The 19,355-nt window shown below is 50.8% G+C and overlaps 1 protein-coding gene across 2 annotated transcripts in view; it reads right to left on the bottom strand.

Annotated features, from left to right (window-relative positions):
- Positions 1-8,012: 8,012 nt before the first annotated feature.
- KAZN (kazrin, periplakin interacting protein) overlaps positions 8,013-19,355 on the bottom strand; it is a 462,050-nt gene continuing 450,707 nt past the window's right edge. For both annotated transcript variants that reach the window (XM_036861208.1, XM_036861217.1), the window contains 3 exons: positions 19,140-19,306; positions 11,090-11,204; positions 8,013-9,479 (listed from right to left, as the gene is read on the bottom strand). In XM_036861208.1, the coding sequence (XP_036717103.1) occupies positions 9,318-9,479; positions 11,090-11,204; positions 19,140-19,306 (444 nt within the window). In that variant the 3' untranslated portion in view covers positions 8,013-9,317. The remainder of the gene's footprint in view (positions 9,480-11,089; positions 11,205-19,139; positions 19,307-19,355) is intronic.

Below are 19,355 nucleotides of genomic sequence, written 5' to 3'. Positions count from 1 at the left end.
GGCCATCGGCAGTGGCCGGGATGGGGGTGCTGCAGGGTTGGGATTGTTCCAGCCAGGATCACGTGCTCTGTGATCCGAAGCCGGGGGTGGGGGCGATGGGGATGGTGGATGCCACAGGGCAACAGGGCACCATGATCAGCAGGGCCCCAACCTCAGGAATTACCCGTGATGAGTGTGCAACAATCCCCCAAGGCCAGCAGAAGAGGGGAAAGTGTGCTCAGCAGAGACACTGAGGCCCAGACAGGGAAAGGAAGTGGCCCAGGCCACACAGCCTGTGTCTGTGGCTGAGCCGGGGGGGCGGGACAGCCGGCCCCTGCTAGGTCTCCAACTCCTAGTGTGTTTGGAAGAGGAAGGTGGGCTGGCACATCAGCTGCTGCCAGGCTGCATCGTTAATTTGCTTATTTCCTATTTTGTTTGTTTTTTAATAAGATGGGGAGGATAGAGGTGTGGTGTGAGATTAGCTATTATAAGTACTCACTCAGCCAGATCATTCTGATCCCTAAATTATGACCCTGCCTTTGCCCTTTAAACCCGTAATTTACAGAGCAATTTTCTGCCAGGTGGAGGGAGTGTTCCAGTAATGCCTCACTTAACAATGGGAAGTCTCTTCAGCCCTGGGAACATCTGGCTTCAGGAACTTTTTACTGTAAACAGCTGGGTGTGGCCTGCCAGCCTCAGGCCAGTGGGTACCAGCCCAGACTCCGTAGAGAGCCAGTCTGCAGGGCTAAGATCCCAGCTCCCATGCCCTAGCTCCACACACAAGGACCCTGGGAATCTATGTAACATCTCTGTGCCTCAGTTTCCCCATCTGTCAGATGAGAATAATAATGCCAATCCAGAGCAAAACCACGTACAGCTGTGATTCTCAACTGCAGATGATCTTGCCTCCCCGGGGGACATCTGGCAAAGTCTGGAGAAATTTGGGGCTGTCATGATGGGAGGTGGGATGCTCTTGGCTTCTAGTGAGTAGGGATGAGGGACGCTGTTAAACATCCTGCGATGCTCAGGACAGCACTCCTCCTCCCCGCAAAGTGCCTCCAGGATGCTGGCTGTGTGGAGGTTGAGAAACCCTGCCATAAAGGACAGGGGCAAGTGTCCGGTCAATGTTGGCTCTTATTAGATCTGACCACTGAATTCTCACTCCTGTTTCTGGTGCTTCTGTAAGCTGTCAGGGACCTGAACTCAAGTTTCTTTTCCTCTCTGAATATCAGGGGGCTCATCTTCCCTGGGGTCCAGCTGCCCTGCCCCACTGCTAGGGAGAGGAAGCATCTCAGGAAAGAAGGACCACCCCCTTCTCCGCCCCCTGGGCCACATTAAAGGATTCCACCCACATAGTCCCCTGAGAGTCACAGGGCACTCCATTCTCTCTCCAGATGTGAGACTCACTGGGCTGATCCCAACCCTGGTGGGCTTGTGACCTTAACCCACTGAGCCAGTGAGATTCCACCCTGAGACTTCGCTAGAACTACCGGGTGAGAGCCTCTCTCTTGTGCAGGGGTAGCTAAGCCAAGAGGTTGTGTGTCTCATGGTAATTTTGCCAACTGTTGGGAATCAACCTGTCTGGGAATAAACCTGACATAGAGAGAAGCAACGTCAGGGGGCAAAGAAAGATGAAGATCCTGAAAATATCATTTACCATTCCAAAGCTAGTTGTCCTACCCTATTCTTTCCAGAAGCCAATAAATTCCTTTTTGTTTTTAAACCAGTGTTTGAGTCGGGGTTTGTCACCTGTCACTGGCTAATACAGAAATCCCACCTGTCCTAGAATTTTTTTTCCCAGTTGTATTTTTCTAGGGCCTTGCCTTTTTTTTTCCCCCTTCGCCAAATCATAAGCTTCTTGAGGGCAGGGCTTGTATAGAAAACTAAATTCTCGCAGGGTACTACGTAGCAACAGAACTTTCTGCCATGATGGGAATGCTCCGTATCTGTGCTCTCCGATCCGGCAGCCACCAGCCACAGGCAGCTATGGAGTGCTTGAAATGTGCTGGTGCAACTGAGAAATGGAATTTTAAATTTTATTTAATTTTAATTAATTATTATAGTAATTTAAATCGCCACACATGGCTTGGCTGCCGGCTCAAACAGCATAGCTGTATAGCATCCTGTACTGCTGGTGATGCTCTGTCGATTTTCATTGATTGATTGATTGATCTGTTCATTTGCTTAATGAACAGGGAGAGAGTGTGAGATGCTGTATTGCTGGATATAGTACGTGGGCAGTCACAGCCCCACGGGTCCCACGCGGATAACTGTAATGCAAAGTGGAGAACACAGAATGTTTCGGAGGAGGCCCAGATCAGGTTCTCTGGAAGCTCAGGGTGGAAGTTCAGAGAGTAGCTGGAGGTGAGATCAGACAAGGTTCTCAGGGGGAGTAATCAAATACGAGATCAATGAATCAGTCTACATGCTGCTGAGGGCCCTTCTGGGCGGCAGGCCCACATCTGCAGGGCACGTGGACGGGTAGGGCCAGGCAGGATGGGTACAGGTAGATGAGGCTCAGTTTCTCAGCCCTGAAGCCGTGGGAGAGCCCCTTCACTCACCAAGCCTGTTTTATCATCAGTAAAATGGAGTTAGTAACAGTACATGCCTCTTGGATGGCTTTAGGGTTAAATGAGATGCTTGTGCAAAGCCCTTAGCAAGTAGCACGTGGATAGAACAAACAAACAAACTCTCAGCTGCTAATGATGATGGCAACTGGGTCCCCACCCCTGGGGGTGGCGTGGTGAAGCTTAGGACCCTCCCAGAGACCCAGCCCCTTACCTCAGTCCTGCATTGGGCTCTACCGCTCCATCGAGCAGGGCCTCCCCTAAATGCCAGAGCCGCCTGGGCTGTGGGAAGCCAACCCCAGGAAGATGCTCTTCCAGGTACAAATGAATCGGGAGGAGCTGGGCGTTTCATTTGAGTTTGATCAAGTTTCATTTGAGGTTCGTTCCTCACCCTTGGAAACCAGCTGCACATCTTGCAACCAACATGGCCTAAAATAGACATCTTGGATTTCCACGTGGGGTGATGGAAGAGGCACCTGGCATCTTTGTTGCCCCCAAGTCAGCTGTGCCCTGGGAGCCCCGGTGCCCATGGGCTGGTTATATCATTCTGCACCCGGGGAAGCCAGTTGAGCCATGAACCAGAGCAAAGGGAAAGAGGGACCCATTTTGCAGAAGGTGGGGGCTTGGTGTCCAATTGTGCCACTAGGGAACATCCTTAATTGCATCAGGGATGACACAGATGGACAGGAGCCAGATCAGGTGCGCTGGGAGTGGATAGAGACCCAGCAGAGGCTCTGCTGCTGCCTGATGGCCCTCCAGCCCCTCAGGAGACGAGCCTCTCACTCCCTCACTCCAGCCCCGTGGGCCTTTTTCCAGTCCCACTTACTGTGCTCCTCCCACAGGACCTTTGCACATGCTGACCTGCTGTCTACAATCCTCTTCCCTTTCTTCTGAACCTGCTGAACTCCCCTCTGCCCAGGCCTCACCTCCTCTTGACTACATGAAATCCCCATAAGATAAGCTCTCTGACGACCAGCTACCTCTGCTCTCAGGACCGGTCACAGTTACAATTTCACACTGCCCAGGAGTATTTGATTCACGTCTCTCTTCCCTGCTGGGTGGGAAGCTCTGTGCGGGCAGAGGCTGGGCAGAATTTCATTCATGTCGTATCCTCAGCATTTAGCTCAGCGTCTGCCTGCTTGGAATGTTCTTCCCCCAGATCTTTGCAGGGGAAAGTACGTCTCAGCTCAAAAGTCCTCTAGGACCGCCCCACCCCCTTCATCACGTGTACCACTCATCACGTCTGAAATCAGTCACCCCAGTCATGGATGAGTTTCCTGTCTTCCTTTGCCAGCTTATATGAGTTCTCTCCCTGTATCCCCAGCACCAAGAACAGGCCCCGGTGCCCAAGAGGATTTACTAAATACAGTATGTGTGGTCAGCCTGCTGAAACTGGTCATGCCCAGGCCTGTCTCATGGTGTCTTCTAACTTTTCCGAATCCTCCCCGTTCAGTGCACACTTCCCGAGTATTCACCCCCTGCCAGAACTTAGCAATGAGCTAGGGAGTCAGGCTGGGCTCCTGTCCTGGGAGAAGCGTACAGTCCGGTTCCCTGGGGTGGGGTTCCATCAGGGCCAGTCGGACACCTGGGTGGAGCCTTCAGACCATCCCCGACCTCCTGTGATTTGGGCTTTGCCAGGAGGGCCCAGCTGTCAGCCATGATCTTGATACTCAGTGTGTGTGTCTCTGAACTAGCAGCACAAGCTGGGAGCTTATTAGAAATATGCTAATTTGGGGCCAAATGAGCTTATTAGAAATAAGCTAATTTGGGGCCAAATAAGCTAATTAGAAATATGCTAATTTGGGGCCAAATCTCAGGCCCCACCCCAAACCTCCTGAGTCAGCATCTGCATTCCAAAAATACCTGTCCCTCCCAGGTGCATGTTTTTGTTTTCTTTTTTAAATAAATTTATTTATTTTATTTACTTTTATTTTTGGCTGCTTTGGGTCTTCGTTGCTGTGCGCAGGCTTTCTCTAGTTGCGGCGAGCAGGGGATACTCTTCATTGTGGTGCGCAGGCTTCTCATTGCAGTGGTTTCTCTTATTGTGGAGCATGGGCTCTAGGGGTGCGGGCTTCAGTAGTTGTGGCACGTGGGCTCAGTAGTTGTGGCTCGCGAGCTCTAGAGCGCAGGCTCAGCAGTTGTGGTGCTTGGTTGCTCTGTGGCATGTGAGAGCTTCCTGGACCAGGGCTCGAACCCGTGTCCCCTGCACTGGCAGACAGATCCTTAACCACTGCGCCACCAGGGAAGCCCTCCCAGGTGCATGTTAAAGTTTGAGAAGCACCGAGCTAGGACACCTGTGGTTTTACCACTGCTACGGACTGAATGTCTGTGCCCTCCCCAAACTCTTATTTGAAAAATTCTAACCCACAATGTGATGGTATTAGGAGATGGGGCCTTCCGGAGGTGATTAGGTCATGAAGATGGTGTCCTCATGATGGGATTAGTGCCCTTATAAAACATCGGACAGCTTGCTTCCTCTCTCTCTCCCTGCACTCTGGGAGGACACAATGAGAAGGCACCCATCTGTGAACCAGGAAGAGAGCTCTCACCAAGTGAATTAGCTGGCACCTGGATCTTGGACTTCCCAGCCTCTAGAACTGTGAGGAATAAACGTCTGTTGTTTAAGCCCCCACAGTCTCCGGTATTATGTTGTAGCAGCCCGAGCTGACTGAGATGACCGCTGAAGATCTATTCTGATGATCTGGAAATGTGAATACCCCAGAAGAGGGACACGGTGAAGCAAGTGATATCCAGGGAGGGGTGACTGGTCAGATGTTCCCCTCCTGACAGCGGGGTTCTGGGACAGGAGGCAGCACTCTGATGGGGACAGTAGGTGCCTGACTTTTCCAATAGGACAGAATGCACCGGAGCTCCATTTTGAGTGCTGCCACCTGGTAATATAAGTCCTGTGCTGGAAGGTGCGGGTGAGGGTGGGAACACCAACATTGTAGGGGGATGTTGCTCAGCGGGGAGGAACGAGCCTGGGATTTGGAGGCAGGTGACTGAGCTGGAGTCCTGCCTGGTCACGTCTTAGCTTAATGGAGCTGGGCAAGCCCCTCAGCCTTAACCTCAGTTTCTCCATCTATGAAATGGGTTAATAATCACCCCTCTCAAAGAGACTGTTGGGAAAACTGAATGAGAACGCACAGAGAAAAAGGCCAGCTCATCAATGAAGTACTGTGGAGTAGTATTTATTGTTACAGTGTTAAAATTCACTCTTGGGAAGACATTCCGGGCCATGACCAGTAACTAAAGGTCAGGAACATCATCTTAGCTCATGGACAACTCGTTTCCTTTGCACCCACAGACTCCCTGGGGTGTTAGAGCTCAGGAAATTCTCATCAGCCAACCACTGAGAATGATGTGTCAGAAGATGCTATTTCCCACAAGGCTTCTTTTTCTTGCCACTCCACTGCCAGGAGCCCATTGGAACCTCGAAGGGCAGAGCAGAAGTGATGGTGCCCAGAAAATATGGGTTGTGATGGGAAGGGGGAGAGCTAGGCTTGGAGCACCGAACACGGAAGTCACATCTTGCCAAATCGTCCTGTTCTGCTGGACCCAGCCCCGTCCGGTGACCTAGAGATTGGGGGTCACTGTTCTGAGGCCCTTCCATGCTGCCTGGGCTGTGTGGAGACCCCTTCCCCTCGACTTCATCTGGTCCGGGTTCTCCTGTGGCTTCTCCTTGTCTCCTGCAGCCTGGGCTCCGATGATTGCGATGCTGACACGGACAGATTTCTCGGAGAAAAGCCCTGCTCAGCCAAGGACAAGAGAGCCTTGTCCACAGACAAGAGGCGTCTGGGGTCAGAAAGCTGAGTCCACCTGGCAGGTGCCGTCTGATGGCTCCGGTCCCCAGCTTCTGGGAAGAACATGGGGTGTCTCTGCCCACCCCGGTTCTCCCCAACCTCTGGCAGCAACTACCTCTTTTTAAGGGGCCAGCACCCATGGGTGCAGGTGACAACAGCTCTCAGAGAAGCACATTCACAAGGATCCGAGGTCCAGATGCCATGTCACCCTTTAAGGACCAAGACCATGACTCAGGCTGTTTGGACAGGATGTGGCAGGTCACTGTTCTGTGGGTGGCCGCTCTGCCAGCCTTTGTTAACCAGGTACCAGAACCTCTCTGCCAAGTCTGCACCCCCTGCTCTTCTTGCCCACTCTTGAAGCAGAGTTCACATTTAGGATTTTTCCAGCAGACAGAGCTCACCTGATTTAACTCTGTATGGAGGTTGGTCATTTATCAGCCAACCCATCCTCATGTTGCAAAGCCAGCTCCAAACGCTTGCCTGGCTGCCAGGGATACAGAGCATCCGGGAGGCGAGAATGTGCTCTTAGGGCATCGTTTGGACCAAAAGGCGCATCCAAGTTTGCCCACGTTGCCCCAGGCCTGCCGGCCGAATGTTACAAATGTTTTGGGCAGTGCCATCCCTGCCAGTGACCCCCCCCCCAACTGTCCACTTGCCCATCTTGTCCCCAAGGGGATTGAGTCGGGGAACAATGCACTGGTTTCAAATAATCAGACCTGCATTCAGGCACCTGTTGGTTTGCCATTCCTGCTCACCCTACGGGAATAACTGCCTTCTGGGTTTGCTCCTTCCCGAGAGGCAGATCCTGGGGTGCCGGCTCAGCCAGCCTGGATGCTGGCTGGGGAGTGGCCTGTGGCATCAGGTTAGATGGAGGTTTTAACTCCTCTCTCGGGCTGCGGACTCTGCAGCCTCCGATCCTGTGTGTGTGGCTGAATGTCATGAAGTTACTGGGTTTGGAACCTCCGCAAAGCTTCACCCCTTGTCCCAGAGCTTCACCCCTCGGGCCCTGGAATCAGAAATGTGTCCCTAGGAGGCCAAACATTCAGACAAAAGGGGGCATCCACCTGTCCACAACGAGGCATTTGGTTTCCGGTGGTGAGAAAAGCTGTGCTTGTGTTAAGGTTAGGAAACCACGGTCTTCGGCCTCGGGGAGGAGGAATTCTCAAGTTCATCAGGCCTCGGGTTGTGCTTTTCCTTGAGGGGAAGTAATTCATTGGGTTGAAGCACATGCTTTGACGGTTCTTGGAGGCTGACCTGGCTTCTAGTCCTGGACATTCAAACCTCTTATAGACTGTTGGTGCCAAAGGCTTCAATGGAAGTCGAGCATCGTGGTTCCAACAAATGATTTGCTTTGATAACCTAAGTGTAAGTAGAACTCCAATGCCATGTGCCCTTCCCTAATCATTCCTCAGCATCGAGGTCAATGAACTCAAGCCTGAACACATGGATCAGACTCATTTTCAAGGGTTATGTACGTGGGATTTTCCTCTTTTGGGGAAGTCAAGTCCTATTGGGGGCTCTAGAGAGTCTGAACATTAAACATTTCTTGCCCTCCTTTTGCATGTTGCTCCAATCAAAACAGTGGGAGAAGACTTCCCTGGCGGTCCAGTGGTTAAGATTCTGCCCTCCCATTGCAGGGGGTGCAGGTTCAATCCCTGGTTGGGGAAGTTCTGCATGCCGTGCGGTGCGGCCCCCAAAACAAACAAACAAAAACAACAACAACAAAAAACAGGTGGAGAGAACCAGTACAGTATTAGTACAATATCAGTTCTGTGTTGTAAATGGGAAATTAGACACCCACCCTGGACCCCATAACTTCCCACCTGTCTCCTGAGAGGTTACAAAGTGTTACAGATGTTAGCAAGTGTTAATCCTCACAACATCCCTGGAAGGGAACCAGAAGTATTGTAGATGAAGACATTGAGGCACAGAGAGGTGAGGCCACTGGGAAGAAGCCACACAGCAAAACAGTAGTAGAGTCAAGAAGAGGGCTGGGGATCCTCTCTACCATCTTAGCGACCTGTGAGATTCAGCTCAATTAGGGCACTGGTGAGCACACCTGTGTGTCAGGTGACAGACATCACAACAAGGTTTGCTGGGTTAATGATGACAAGCGTTTCCCTGCTCCCAGTCCCAAACCCACTGTCACACTTGGTACAGTTGTCACGGACCTAACTCAGTCAACCCCGATCCTATCGACACGATATCCTTCATCCTGATGACCAGATATCTGCATTTCCTGGCAATGTCGCTGGTCAGCCCCACCCCCGCAGGGATGTCACCTGCCTCCACCCAGGACAGCCACTCCCGGGAGGAGGGAGCAAGTAGCCCTTTAACATGTCCACCCGGATGTGACACACGGCTTTTAGGATGGGAATGACCTTCCCGTTTTGCCTTCTCCCAAGAGAGATTCAGTGATCCAAGTCAGAAGCCAAGTTATTGGTCATGGGGGCATGTATGCTGGAGCTGAGACCTCCACCAGGCTGGCCAGAAGGGTCCACGTGGTGACCGGTCAGCCTCCAGCTTTGCTAGCTCCTGGTGCTGTCACTGCTGGGCTCTGCGTGTCTGGCTGGAGTCCCATCTGCTCCTCCTGGGAGGGTGTTTTGGGGAACCCTGTGCCTCTTTCCATCCTGGTGGCTCAGTTCAAGGTTCCCGGGACCACTTGAACTGCTCAGTGGCTGAGTCACTCCGAGGTGGAGCCTTGATGACAGAGGCGCCGGGCACCCTGACGGGCGCCCTGGGCCAGTCTCCCTCCAGTGAGCACGGAAGTCCACAGCCTGCTCAGGTCAGGCAGGCTGGAGCCCCCTCGTTCCTCGGGGTTCCCATCCGAAGTCACAGCAGTCTGCTGGGATGTCCCGGGGCTAGAGGAGCATCCTCAGGCCGAGATCACTATGTACAACAGCGACAGTCCCTGGCTGTCCTTCATCCCTTCGTCTCTCTGTGTTGGGTCTGGTGGAGCATCGGCTCCTTACACGTTGGTGACCTCCAGGCCATTGTAGCCTTCCAGACGGCACTGCTCGGGCCTGCCCTGGGAGTCGTCGTCTCCGCAATCTTCGTTTTGAAGAGAGCCATAGTCGTCGTGGAAATCGGGGTCTTTGCTGAAGCCCCTTCCTATCTTTCCCAGGGGCAGCTGAGAAGAGAGGAATGAGAACAAAGGACAGGAAGAAGAGAAAAAAAGAACTGAATGTTCTTGGATCTGGGAAAGGTGGGGTCTCCAATTTCAATTGCTGTGTGACCTGACCTAACTACTCTGTGCTCCTCCTATTAGTAATAATACTCCACTCCTCAGGGAGACTGAGAGGATTCTTGTGAGTTAACCTTAGGAGAGAGCTCTGTGTTCCCAGCTGGAAGGAACCAGTTTGTTACTGAGGGTGAGGGCAAATAGAGTCTTTCTGATTATCTACGGAAGTCTCTCACCTTCCTCCTCAGCAGGAGGAGGCGGGGTGAGAATGAGTGTGGGCGTGAGGTCTGACTGCATTCCCAGGTCAAGAAGAAATATTCCAGCATTGCCTGGTGTGGCAGAAAGAGTGTGGGTTTTGGAGACTCACAAACTGGGGTTTGGATCCCTGCTCTGCCATTTCCCAGCTGTGTGACCTTGGGCAAGTCACCTGTCCCCTCTGAGCCTCAGTTTTCTTAGCTACAAAATGGGACTAATAATTCCTTTCTTCCAGAGTTGTTGCAAAGAGTGGAAATCCATCTGGAAAGCACACAGCAAGGTGCTGGCAGACAGTAGCTATAATTATCAGACACGGTGGCCCCTCAGTAAATAGTGCTCTCTTATTTTGAACAGATCTCTATCAGGGTAGTCATGACAGTGCTTTGTAATTATTTATTTATTTGACCGCCTTTCTTTCTGGACCAGTGTTTCTCAACATTTTTTCATTACTGCCCCCCTTAAAAAGAAGACTTTTTAGACATTTTTTCTCTAATCACACTCCCACTATGAAATTTTCATGCCACAGGTATACTGTGCATCTGTTTATGTGCCATGTGTATAGCTGTGCTTCATGCATAAAACAAGTAAGGTTTTTTGTGCCCTCCCTGAGCCGAACCAAGTTTGACCCGTTCGGGGGTGACAGCACCCCCAGTGGGAGCGCACAGTCTAGACTGAGAGCATCTTAATGGTGAGGGTGGTCGTTTATTCATGTTTATCTCCCACGCTCAGGACGTGCCTGGGATGCACTTAGTACCAGAAACTGTCCGCTGAATAAATGGAAGAATTTTGGATTATCCGCTTCTGTCGTCTGTGTCTATACACCTCCGTTTAGGAATCTGTGTCGCCCTGAGTCCGCATGATCAGACCCAACTACACATGTTCTTATGCACCAGAGTCTCATCCGCTGCTCTTGGTCAGGCCATTGGAGTTCAAAATCTAAGTCAGTGGCCCTTAGAGTTTCGGGTGTGTTGGAACCCTCTGGGCAGCCTTGTGGCATGCGGGGTTCCCCTTGCGCCAGAGGCCCTTGTGTCAGGAGGCCCAGGTGGGTCCCAGAATCTGCATGTTAAGCATCCACCCAGGTGAGTCTGATGCAGGCAGGTGAGACCTGCACTTCGAGATACAGTGACAAAGACCCCACAAGGCTGAGTGTGTCTTAACCATCATGCAGGTCCCTTGAGGGTGGCTTCCAGGGCCTCTCTCCCAGCTGCACCTGTGACCTGGCCCATTGGCCCCCCTCCAGACGACACAAAGACCTTTCTTTCCCAGGCTGGGGGACCCCCAGGTAAACACATGGAGCGACCTACCCGGCCAGCCTTGTACTTGATCCCACCGCTGTTCTCCTCCTTCCCCGCCCGGGTGATGCTGGAGGCCCTCCCCGGGGGCGTTCCGAATCGCTCAGCCTCCCGGATGCCTGTGGAGCTGAGGAGAGACCCAGTGCAAATCAGCAGGGCTGCGGCAGCCGGGGGTGTGTGTCAGCTACTGCCATCCAGAGACACAGACACTCACTCACTCACTCACACCAGGAACAGTGACCGCAACTGCGGTTTACTGAGTATCTTCTACGCGCCACCACCGTGCTAAGCACTTTACAAACACAATCCTCACAGCACACCTAGAGGCCAGGCTGCCATCTCTCGCTGCCGATGAGGAAAAGGGGCACAGAGAGATCAAGCGATCTGCCCAGGATCACACAGCTGGAAGCGGCACAGCCAAGATCTGAACCCTGGTCTCAGAGACCCCAAAGTCTCTCTTAAGCCCCCAGTGCCCTGCAAACCCTATTAGGAGAGGGGAGACTTGATGGGAGAAGCCCCACATGTCAGCTCATTAGGTGTGACTTCAGAAACATCAAGAAAGCTTCCCCCACTCTGCATTTGAAATCTGGGTCCCCCACTGACTTGTTACCCCCATGGCTCCCTTCCTTGTACAAAAGCATCAAAGGCTTCTGTTAGAACTGGACTTGGCAAACGACAGCCTGTGGGCCGAATGCAGCTAGCTGACTGATTTTGTAAATAAAGTTTTATTGGAACCTCGTCCATTGGTTTGCACGTTGTCTATGGCTGCTTTCTTACTATCACAAGAGAGTTGTCTACTTGGACACAGACCACATGGTTCCCGAGTGCTAACATCTTCACTATCTGGCCTTTTATGGAAGAAGTTGGCCAGCCCCTGCGTTAGAATCTTAGTGCTGGTGCGTATGGAGTATGGAGTTGGGGCAAGAAACTGGTTCAGAGCCAGTAGTTCCGAACTTAGTCCTCCCACCTGCCTTCCTTCTCTTTTAGATTTTGGGTGAACCAGTGTGTCTCTTGGACTCCTGTCTTTCTCTGCCTGCAGGGTTGGCCCCAGCATGGGCAGAGCCTTCTGTACCTTCCCTGTCAACCTCACCAATCCCAAGACGCTGGTGTCCAGCATCTTTCTTGGAGCTTTAGTGGCATTGAAATCCTGGCTCGACTCTCTACGGGCTGCGTGACCTCGAGCATGTCACTTTGTTTCTTGAAAGCTGGGTTTCTCTATCTGCCAGATGGGGATCGTATTAGAGCCAACTTCACGAAGTGATCGCGAGGGTTAGTTAAAAAGTGCTTTGGAGCTTAGCTGGAATCCAGTAAATGGCTATAATGATAATAAGTCACATTAACAGTAAAAACTTATTACAGAGGAATTGCTCTGGCTGACGGGCGGTCAGGAGGTGGCTTTACAGGAGCTGTGAGCCTCGGCTCAGGCCACCACGGAGGTGGACTCATGAAGAGAAATGAACCTTCTAATATCTTTTAAGCTGCCTTAGAGAAGCTCTGCTTCTTTCGGGGCAAGTTCTGCTGAGAAAGTTCAAGGCGGGGAGCATGCTGGGCAGGGGACCGCACTGGCTGCTGGGCGGCAGGTGAAGGTGAGCTCTCAGGTCCCCGGGTGCCAGGGCATCCTCGTCACAGGGAGGCTCTTGCTCTGCGGCGGGTCAGGAACTGAGGTCTTCATTGATGACCTCCCTCTCTCCTCCATCTGGGGATGGAATGCCCTGGGTCTAGTGGGGAAGCTGTTCTAAGTGCAGAAGCCACGAAAATCTAAACTCATGCAGCCAGCTGTGTTTGCTGTCTTGTGGGAAGTGCGTTAAACCCCCCTGACTCATGGAACATCAGCTGTCTGATGAGCTTGGGAGAACTCCAGAGCCCCTTCTTTTGTTTTTCACTGAAAAAGAGATGGAAGTCCAGAGGGGATGTGTGTCTCATCCAAGGATACACAAGACACACAGTGGCAGGGATGGAACTTGAACTTGGGCCTCTAGGAGCAAGATCTAGACCGTGTTTTTCCCACCTTGGGGGTCAGCGTAGGACCCAGAGGAGGAGACAGAATGTGGAGTGGGGTTAATATCAACATTTCTCTTATAAGGTCATTGGAGGATTAAATGAGAGGACACATATAAAATGCTGAGAAGGGGCTGGCATAGCATGAGTAATTGCTGTGACCAACACAGGGGTTGAGGGGTACAGACCTGGCTTGAGTCCCTGCTCAACCATCCCCTAGCTGTGCCCTCATGTGAGCTGATTCCCTTGCTGGGCCTCAGTTTCCTCATCTGTACAATGGAGCCCAGTACGCAGCTCTGGTCTTAAAAAACCATCCCCTGAGCAGAAAGTGGCTGCCTTTGTGGTGTAGACAGAGGAGCACAGGGCAGCTCCTGCCACCATTGTGCCAAAACACCTTCCCTTCTAGCTTTTTCCACCGTGGCTAAAACTGTACCGTTCCTCCTACGGATTAAAAGTCACGAAAACGCAAGTAGGCCGAGCGCAAGGTTACGGTCTTTGGAGACTTGAAATGGCTTATTGAATATTTCTACTTCCTTTGTCAGACCTTGAGGGAGTGGAATGCTGGAAGGATAAGTTTTAATGAGGGAAGTTTCTGGAAGATAGGGCATCTCTGTTGACCCATTTCCTGAGTCAATGTAGAGGGTGTCCTGGGCACTAAAAAAGGCATCGTGTGCAGGAAGGAAGGTGGCGGGGTGGGAATCAGCCTCTGCCAGTGGGGCTGGCCTGAGGTCTGAGTCTCACCCAATTAAATGAAGGTTTACGAGGCCCGTGAGGTGCAAGATGCTTTGGTGGAGCCGAGTGAAGTGGGGGAGGACAGAGTATTAATTGGCCGCCTACTGTGTTCCAGGCATGACGCCAGGTCCTTCCCCCAGTCAGCTCCTTGAACCCTCCCGAAGCCCTAGGGAGGAGGAGTGATTGTCTGTATTTCAAGATGAGGGAACCGAGGCTCTAGAAGGCAAGTTTCTTGCTAAAACCACAGATGATGGGAGAGGAGCCAGAATTCAGCCCCCAAAGGCCCTGCCGTGCCCCCTCCTTACATAGGACCACGACTCCATGGACCACACCGCCCCAGGGCCTGGTCTCTGGGCTCACAGTTCAGTGATCGTTTGGGGGTGGGGTGCGGCAGAATATTACGAAACATCACCTTCTCGTGGGTGCCTGAAAATCTCAATGGGCCCCTTCCCCCACCTGGCGCAGGTGACCTGCCAGGGGGCCCAGGAATACTCCCCCTTGCCTGCTGCCTGGATCTCTCAGACCTGGGTAGCCTGCCAGCCAAGGAGGTAGAGCTGGACAAGGCCTCTTATACTGTGTGCTCCAGGGTTGAGTCTATTTGAGTTCATAATGGAATTGCTCTTCCCTGCTGAAATGCTAATGAGAACACTGGAGCAAAGTGACAGAAAGGGGAGCCCCGTGGAACCAACTGCAGAGGAAACTGCTTCACTGAGCCGCTCCAGCGTTCCTGTGAGGTCAGGGGGCAGGAACTGTCAGTTATCGTGGGGCGTCGCTGTGTCAGGCTCCACGTTCACTTTGTCTCACTGTTTATACTTCGGGATGGAGGCTCAAAAGTCCCCTGGGAGGGGCCCAGGGAGATGAGACCACTGCTTGACACGGTTCCCCTGTTGTTCTGGCCACTCTTTCTGCCCTTTAGGGAAGCAGCAAAGCATGATGTTTTGAATCCCAGCTCCTCAGTTTATCAGCTTATGGCCCCAGGCAAGATATACAGCCTTGCTGTACCTCAGTTTTCTCATCTGTGAAATGGGGCTCATGCACCTGCCTCTAGAAGGTGGCAACAACGTGCTAGGTTCTGAGCCTGGCCTGTGGCAGAGCTTAGCAAATGGTTATGGTAGCTTGATAACCCCACCTTATAACTGTGTCTGGAGGGGGAAGGAGGAGGGGAAGGAGGAGGGAAAGGAGGGAGATGCCGGCTGACTCTTGCATCCTTGGAAACAAAAAGGGGCACTTTGGGGCCATGGGTCATGAGGCCACAGGATGCGGAGGAGTATTTACAAGAGAGATGCAATGTTTGTCTGATGCTTCCGAGGCCTAAAGGGGACTCTTCTCAGGCCTAACCTTCAGAGAGAATCTAAATGAACTACAGGCTGAATCCGCCTTGTGCCTGACGCTGTGTTAGTGACAGGATACACCGTCCTTCAGGCGAGTGCTGGAGATGGTCACACAGGCGAGTGCTGGAGATGGTCACACATTTTCATTAAGGCTTTTTTTTTTTTTTTTGGCTCCTGTGATGCTTTGGAACGGCTTGGCTACTCCCTGCATCCTTTTGGTCCACTGATTTATTTCTCTGGATCTTTAACGCACGGTCCTATGACAGAGTTGGTGCTAGAACGGGATTTACCGGGAGAAGAAAGAAGTCAGTGTGTGTCAAAGTAGACATCACAAGATGACGTCAGAAACTGCTCTGCCTCAGTCCCTTTGGTCCTATGGTTGTCATGGCAATGAGAGGAGGCTGGAGAACATGATGTCGTATTAGAACCTATAAACTCTTGGTAAATGTGCCTTTCCTAGAGTTGGGTTGGGTGCTGATGTTCCCCGACTTCCTGGTCACGGGCCATTAATACATGGGGACTATAATCTCCCAAGATGCTCTGAGCTGACTACACCCCTGTGACTACAGGCATCGCATCTACCGGGTGACGTGGGATCACACATGTGATCAGGGGTCACGTCTCCTGGGGAGTGGAACCAGGTGCTCATCAGCCCCCACCTCCAAGCTTCCTAGAGTGGTGGAGGGTCATAGGAGTCCTTGCTGGTAGATTCCAGCACTGCCACGAACTCCCGTCTAGTCTTGAGCAGGTCACAGCACCTCTCTGAAGCCTGTCACCTTATCCGTAAAAGGAGGCAATGATTCCTTCTCACTCAGCTTCCTTCACAGGGAGGAGGAGCAAATGAAACAAGGGATGTGACAGCACTTTGTTGACGATGACATATGATATCAGTGTGAAGGGTTGCTGTTATGACCATCCCTCTGTTCCACCCGGCCTGGGATTCAGTCCCAGGGTTGGCCTCTCAAGTCTGTTTTGATGGTTCGGGATGTTTCCTCAAACTGGAATCTCTCCACCCAATTCAAGCATTCTGGGAGGACTCACCCCAAAAGACCTGCCCTGCCCTTTCTCTTTCTGGAAAGCTGAAATCAGCAACAGAGAAGGAAAAGGAGCAAGAAGGCAGTAGACAGGATGAGATACCTAGACCACTGCAGAGATGTCCTGGGCAAAGCCCAAAGATCTTGGTTAATATAAACCCATCAGACCTTCCCAAGCATCTCACCACCTGCCTGGGGATCACTGTCTCCCTGGTGTTTGGCTTAGCTGGGGACTCTTGTACCAATAGCAGCGGGCTCTAAAATTCCTTAGAAACTCATGGAGTTCTGTCTTCCCCCAGCTAACTGAAAGTCTGATCCCCTGGCCCATGGCAGGGTCTCAGCAACGGGCCGCGAGGTTCCAAAATCCCACATCTCACGTGGAGACCTTGACTCATAAGCTATGACCAATACGTGGAGAAAAGCAGCATCAAGGAAAAAGGTCCTAACAGGGAGACAGGTTTGGGGTCTGGTACTGGCATTTCCTCTTGGTTCCCTGGCTGAGCAGCCTCAGATTCCTCAGAGGTAAAATGAGGAGCCTGGACTGAGTCCATTTCCCTCTTCCTTGTCCTGACATCAGGAGGACTGCTTTCATCTAGTTCCTGAAGGAGTCTCTGACCTCCCAACAACCTAAGAACCCACCCTATTTGTGCCCCATTGAAACTTCCCTAGTGCTCACCCACTAATCCTAGACAGTCCTCAACATACCTCCCACCTCATGGGGGGTCAAGGGTTTAATCAGTCACACAAATGTTAGTCACACGGCTAATGTTTAGCTAGAGCTGCCCCTCCAGGGCTCGGAAGATCTTAAGACTGTTACAGATCACATGGCTCCAGAAGGGAGGTAAAGGAAGGTGGAAAATTCTGAGGAGAAAAGCCTTTTTCCTGCACCTGTTGATTCATGGCTCATGGAATAGGGTTCTTGTCAAAATCACCTCAGCATGCATAAAATGCTGAAAATGGAGATTCCCGGGGTCTGCCAGCAAATTCTGGTCCTGTAGGTCTGAGTTGGGGATGAGGTATCTGCATATTACAAGAGCACCGATGATTCTGCTGCAGGGTCTATGAGAACTGCTTGGGTATCAGCCTGCCAACGGGGGAGGGCAGTCCAGGGCACCTGGACCCTGTGACAGATGCACAATTTTCTCCCACCTGCATAACATGGGGTGTGGCTCAGCTGCTCCCTGAGGCCCCATGTGGTTTGGGGGTTGAGCACTCAGGCCTGATGCAGAGAGCCTCAGGTTCAAATCTGGCATCTGTTAACAAAATGAGCTAACCTTTAGCTAGACTGACCAAGAGTTAAAAAGGGTGATGAGTCAAATTAGTAAAACTAGGAATGAAAGAGGGGATAACTCTACATAAAAAGAGGGATTACAAGGAAATGATCATATGATCAATTGTATGCTAACAAAATAGCTAACTTAGATGAAATGGACAAATTCTTAGAAAGATATAAACTATACACACTACTATATATAAAATAGATAACCAACAAGGACCTACTATATAGCACAGGGAACTGTACTCAATATTTTATAATAATCTATAAGGGAAAAGAATCTGAAAAAGAATGAACATATATATATATATAGATAGATAGATAGATAGATATACACACACACACACATATATATGTAGAAATGAATCGCTGTGGTGTACACCTGAAACTAACTTGATATTGTAAATCAACTATACTTCAATTAAAAAATTTTTTTAAAAAGTAAGAACCTAAAAAAAGATATAAACTACTGAAACTGACTCAAGAAGAAACAGAAAATCTAAATAGACCTACAATGAGTAAAGAGTTTGGATTAGTAATAATAATAATAATAATAATAATAATAATAATAATAATAATAATAATAATAATAATAATAATAATAAACTTCCCACAAAGAAAAGCCCAGGACCAGATGGCTTCACTGGTGAATTCTACCAAATGTTTAAAGAATAATGAACAGCAATCCTTCACAAACTCTTCCTAAAAACAGAAGATGAGGGAAAACTTCCCAACTCATTCTATGAGGCCAATTTTACTCTGATACCAAAACCAGACAAAAATATCACAAGAAAAGAAAACTACAGACCAATATCCCTTGTAAATATTGATGCAAAATTCCTCAACAAAATACTAGCAAACCTAATCCAGCAACATATAAAAAGATTATACACCATGACCAATTGGGATTTATCCTAGGAATGCAAGGTTGGTTCAACATCTGAAAATCAATCACATAATATATCACTTTAATAGAATAAAGGACAAATCTGGGCTCTGCCATTTACTAGCTGTTTGACCTTAGGCAAGTACCTTGGCTCCTTCAAACAATTTTCTCCATCTATAAAGGAGGGATAGTGAAACTAATTTCTTAGCATCGTCATGAGGATAGAATTAGTGCCCATAGCATGTGCTCAATAAATGGTCATCTAACTCTAACCACAATCATTTTAAGGAGAGAGTCCATTGGGAGTTCATCTGTTCAAGTTCTGTTCTTCTGGCCACTTTTCATCTGTTCTTCTGGCCACTTTTCAGATGAGGAGACTAGGGTAGGTGGGCTGATATGGTCTGCTCACCTAGATGGTAAAAACCATGAAGACGCCCATCCCTGTCTCCGAACCTTCGTCCCCATAGTCAGCCCTGCCTGGAACAGCCATCTCAACCTCTTAGGCCAGTGTGAATCCTCCCCAGCTCAAACCCCACCCTCACATGGCCTTCCTCATACACACTGGTCACTCTCCCTTCTCTAAATGCCCGTTTTAAACATACTCTTTATTCAAAACCTGACTGCTCCTCTACCTCTTTCTACTCTATGACGTTCAGGCTAGAGCACTGCACTTCTCTGAGCCTCAGTTTCCGGCTCTGCAAAAGGAGACCGCTGTGTTGCAAAGGAACAGCTGGGATCCAGGAAGGAGGGGCCAGGACCATCCGCTTCCAAAAGCTGCGAGCTACAGCCAGCAGCCCACACTCACTTGGCCGGGTGGAAGACGGCACTCATCTCCTCCGCCAGGTGCCTCCGGAGAATGTGCTTCCCGCTGGGGATGCCCAGGGCCGTGGCCATGGCCTCAGCGTTGAACGTGGGTTCCAGCACCAGCACGGCGCCGTGGACACCACTGTTGGTCAGGTTGTCTGCGTACTCCTGAGGGCAAGACACGAGGCTGGTGAGCCTGGTGAGCCACCCTGATGGC

This window comes from Balaenoptera musculus, chromosome 1 (assembly GCF_009873245.2).
Source record: "Balaenoptera musculus isolate JJ_BM4_2016_0621 chromosome 1, mBalMus1.pri.v3, whole genome shotgun sequence".
Lineage (NCBI taxonomy): Eukaryota > Metazoa > Chordata > Mammalia > Artiodactyla > Balaenopteridae > Balaenoptera > Balaenoptera musculus.
The sequence above is the reverse complement of the archived record's forward strand: the minus strand, read 5'-3'. Positions and strand labels throughout refer to the sequence as shown.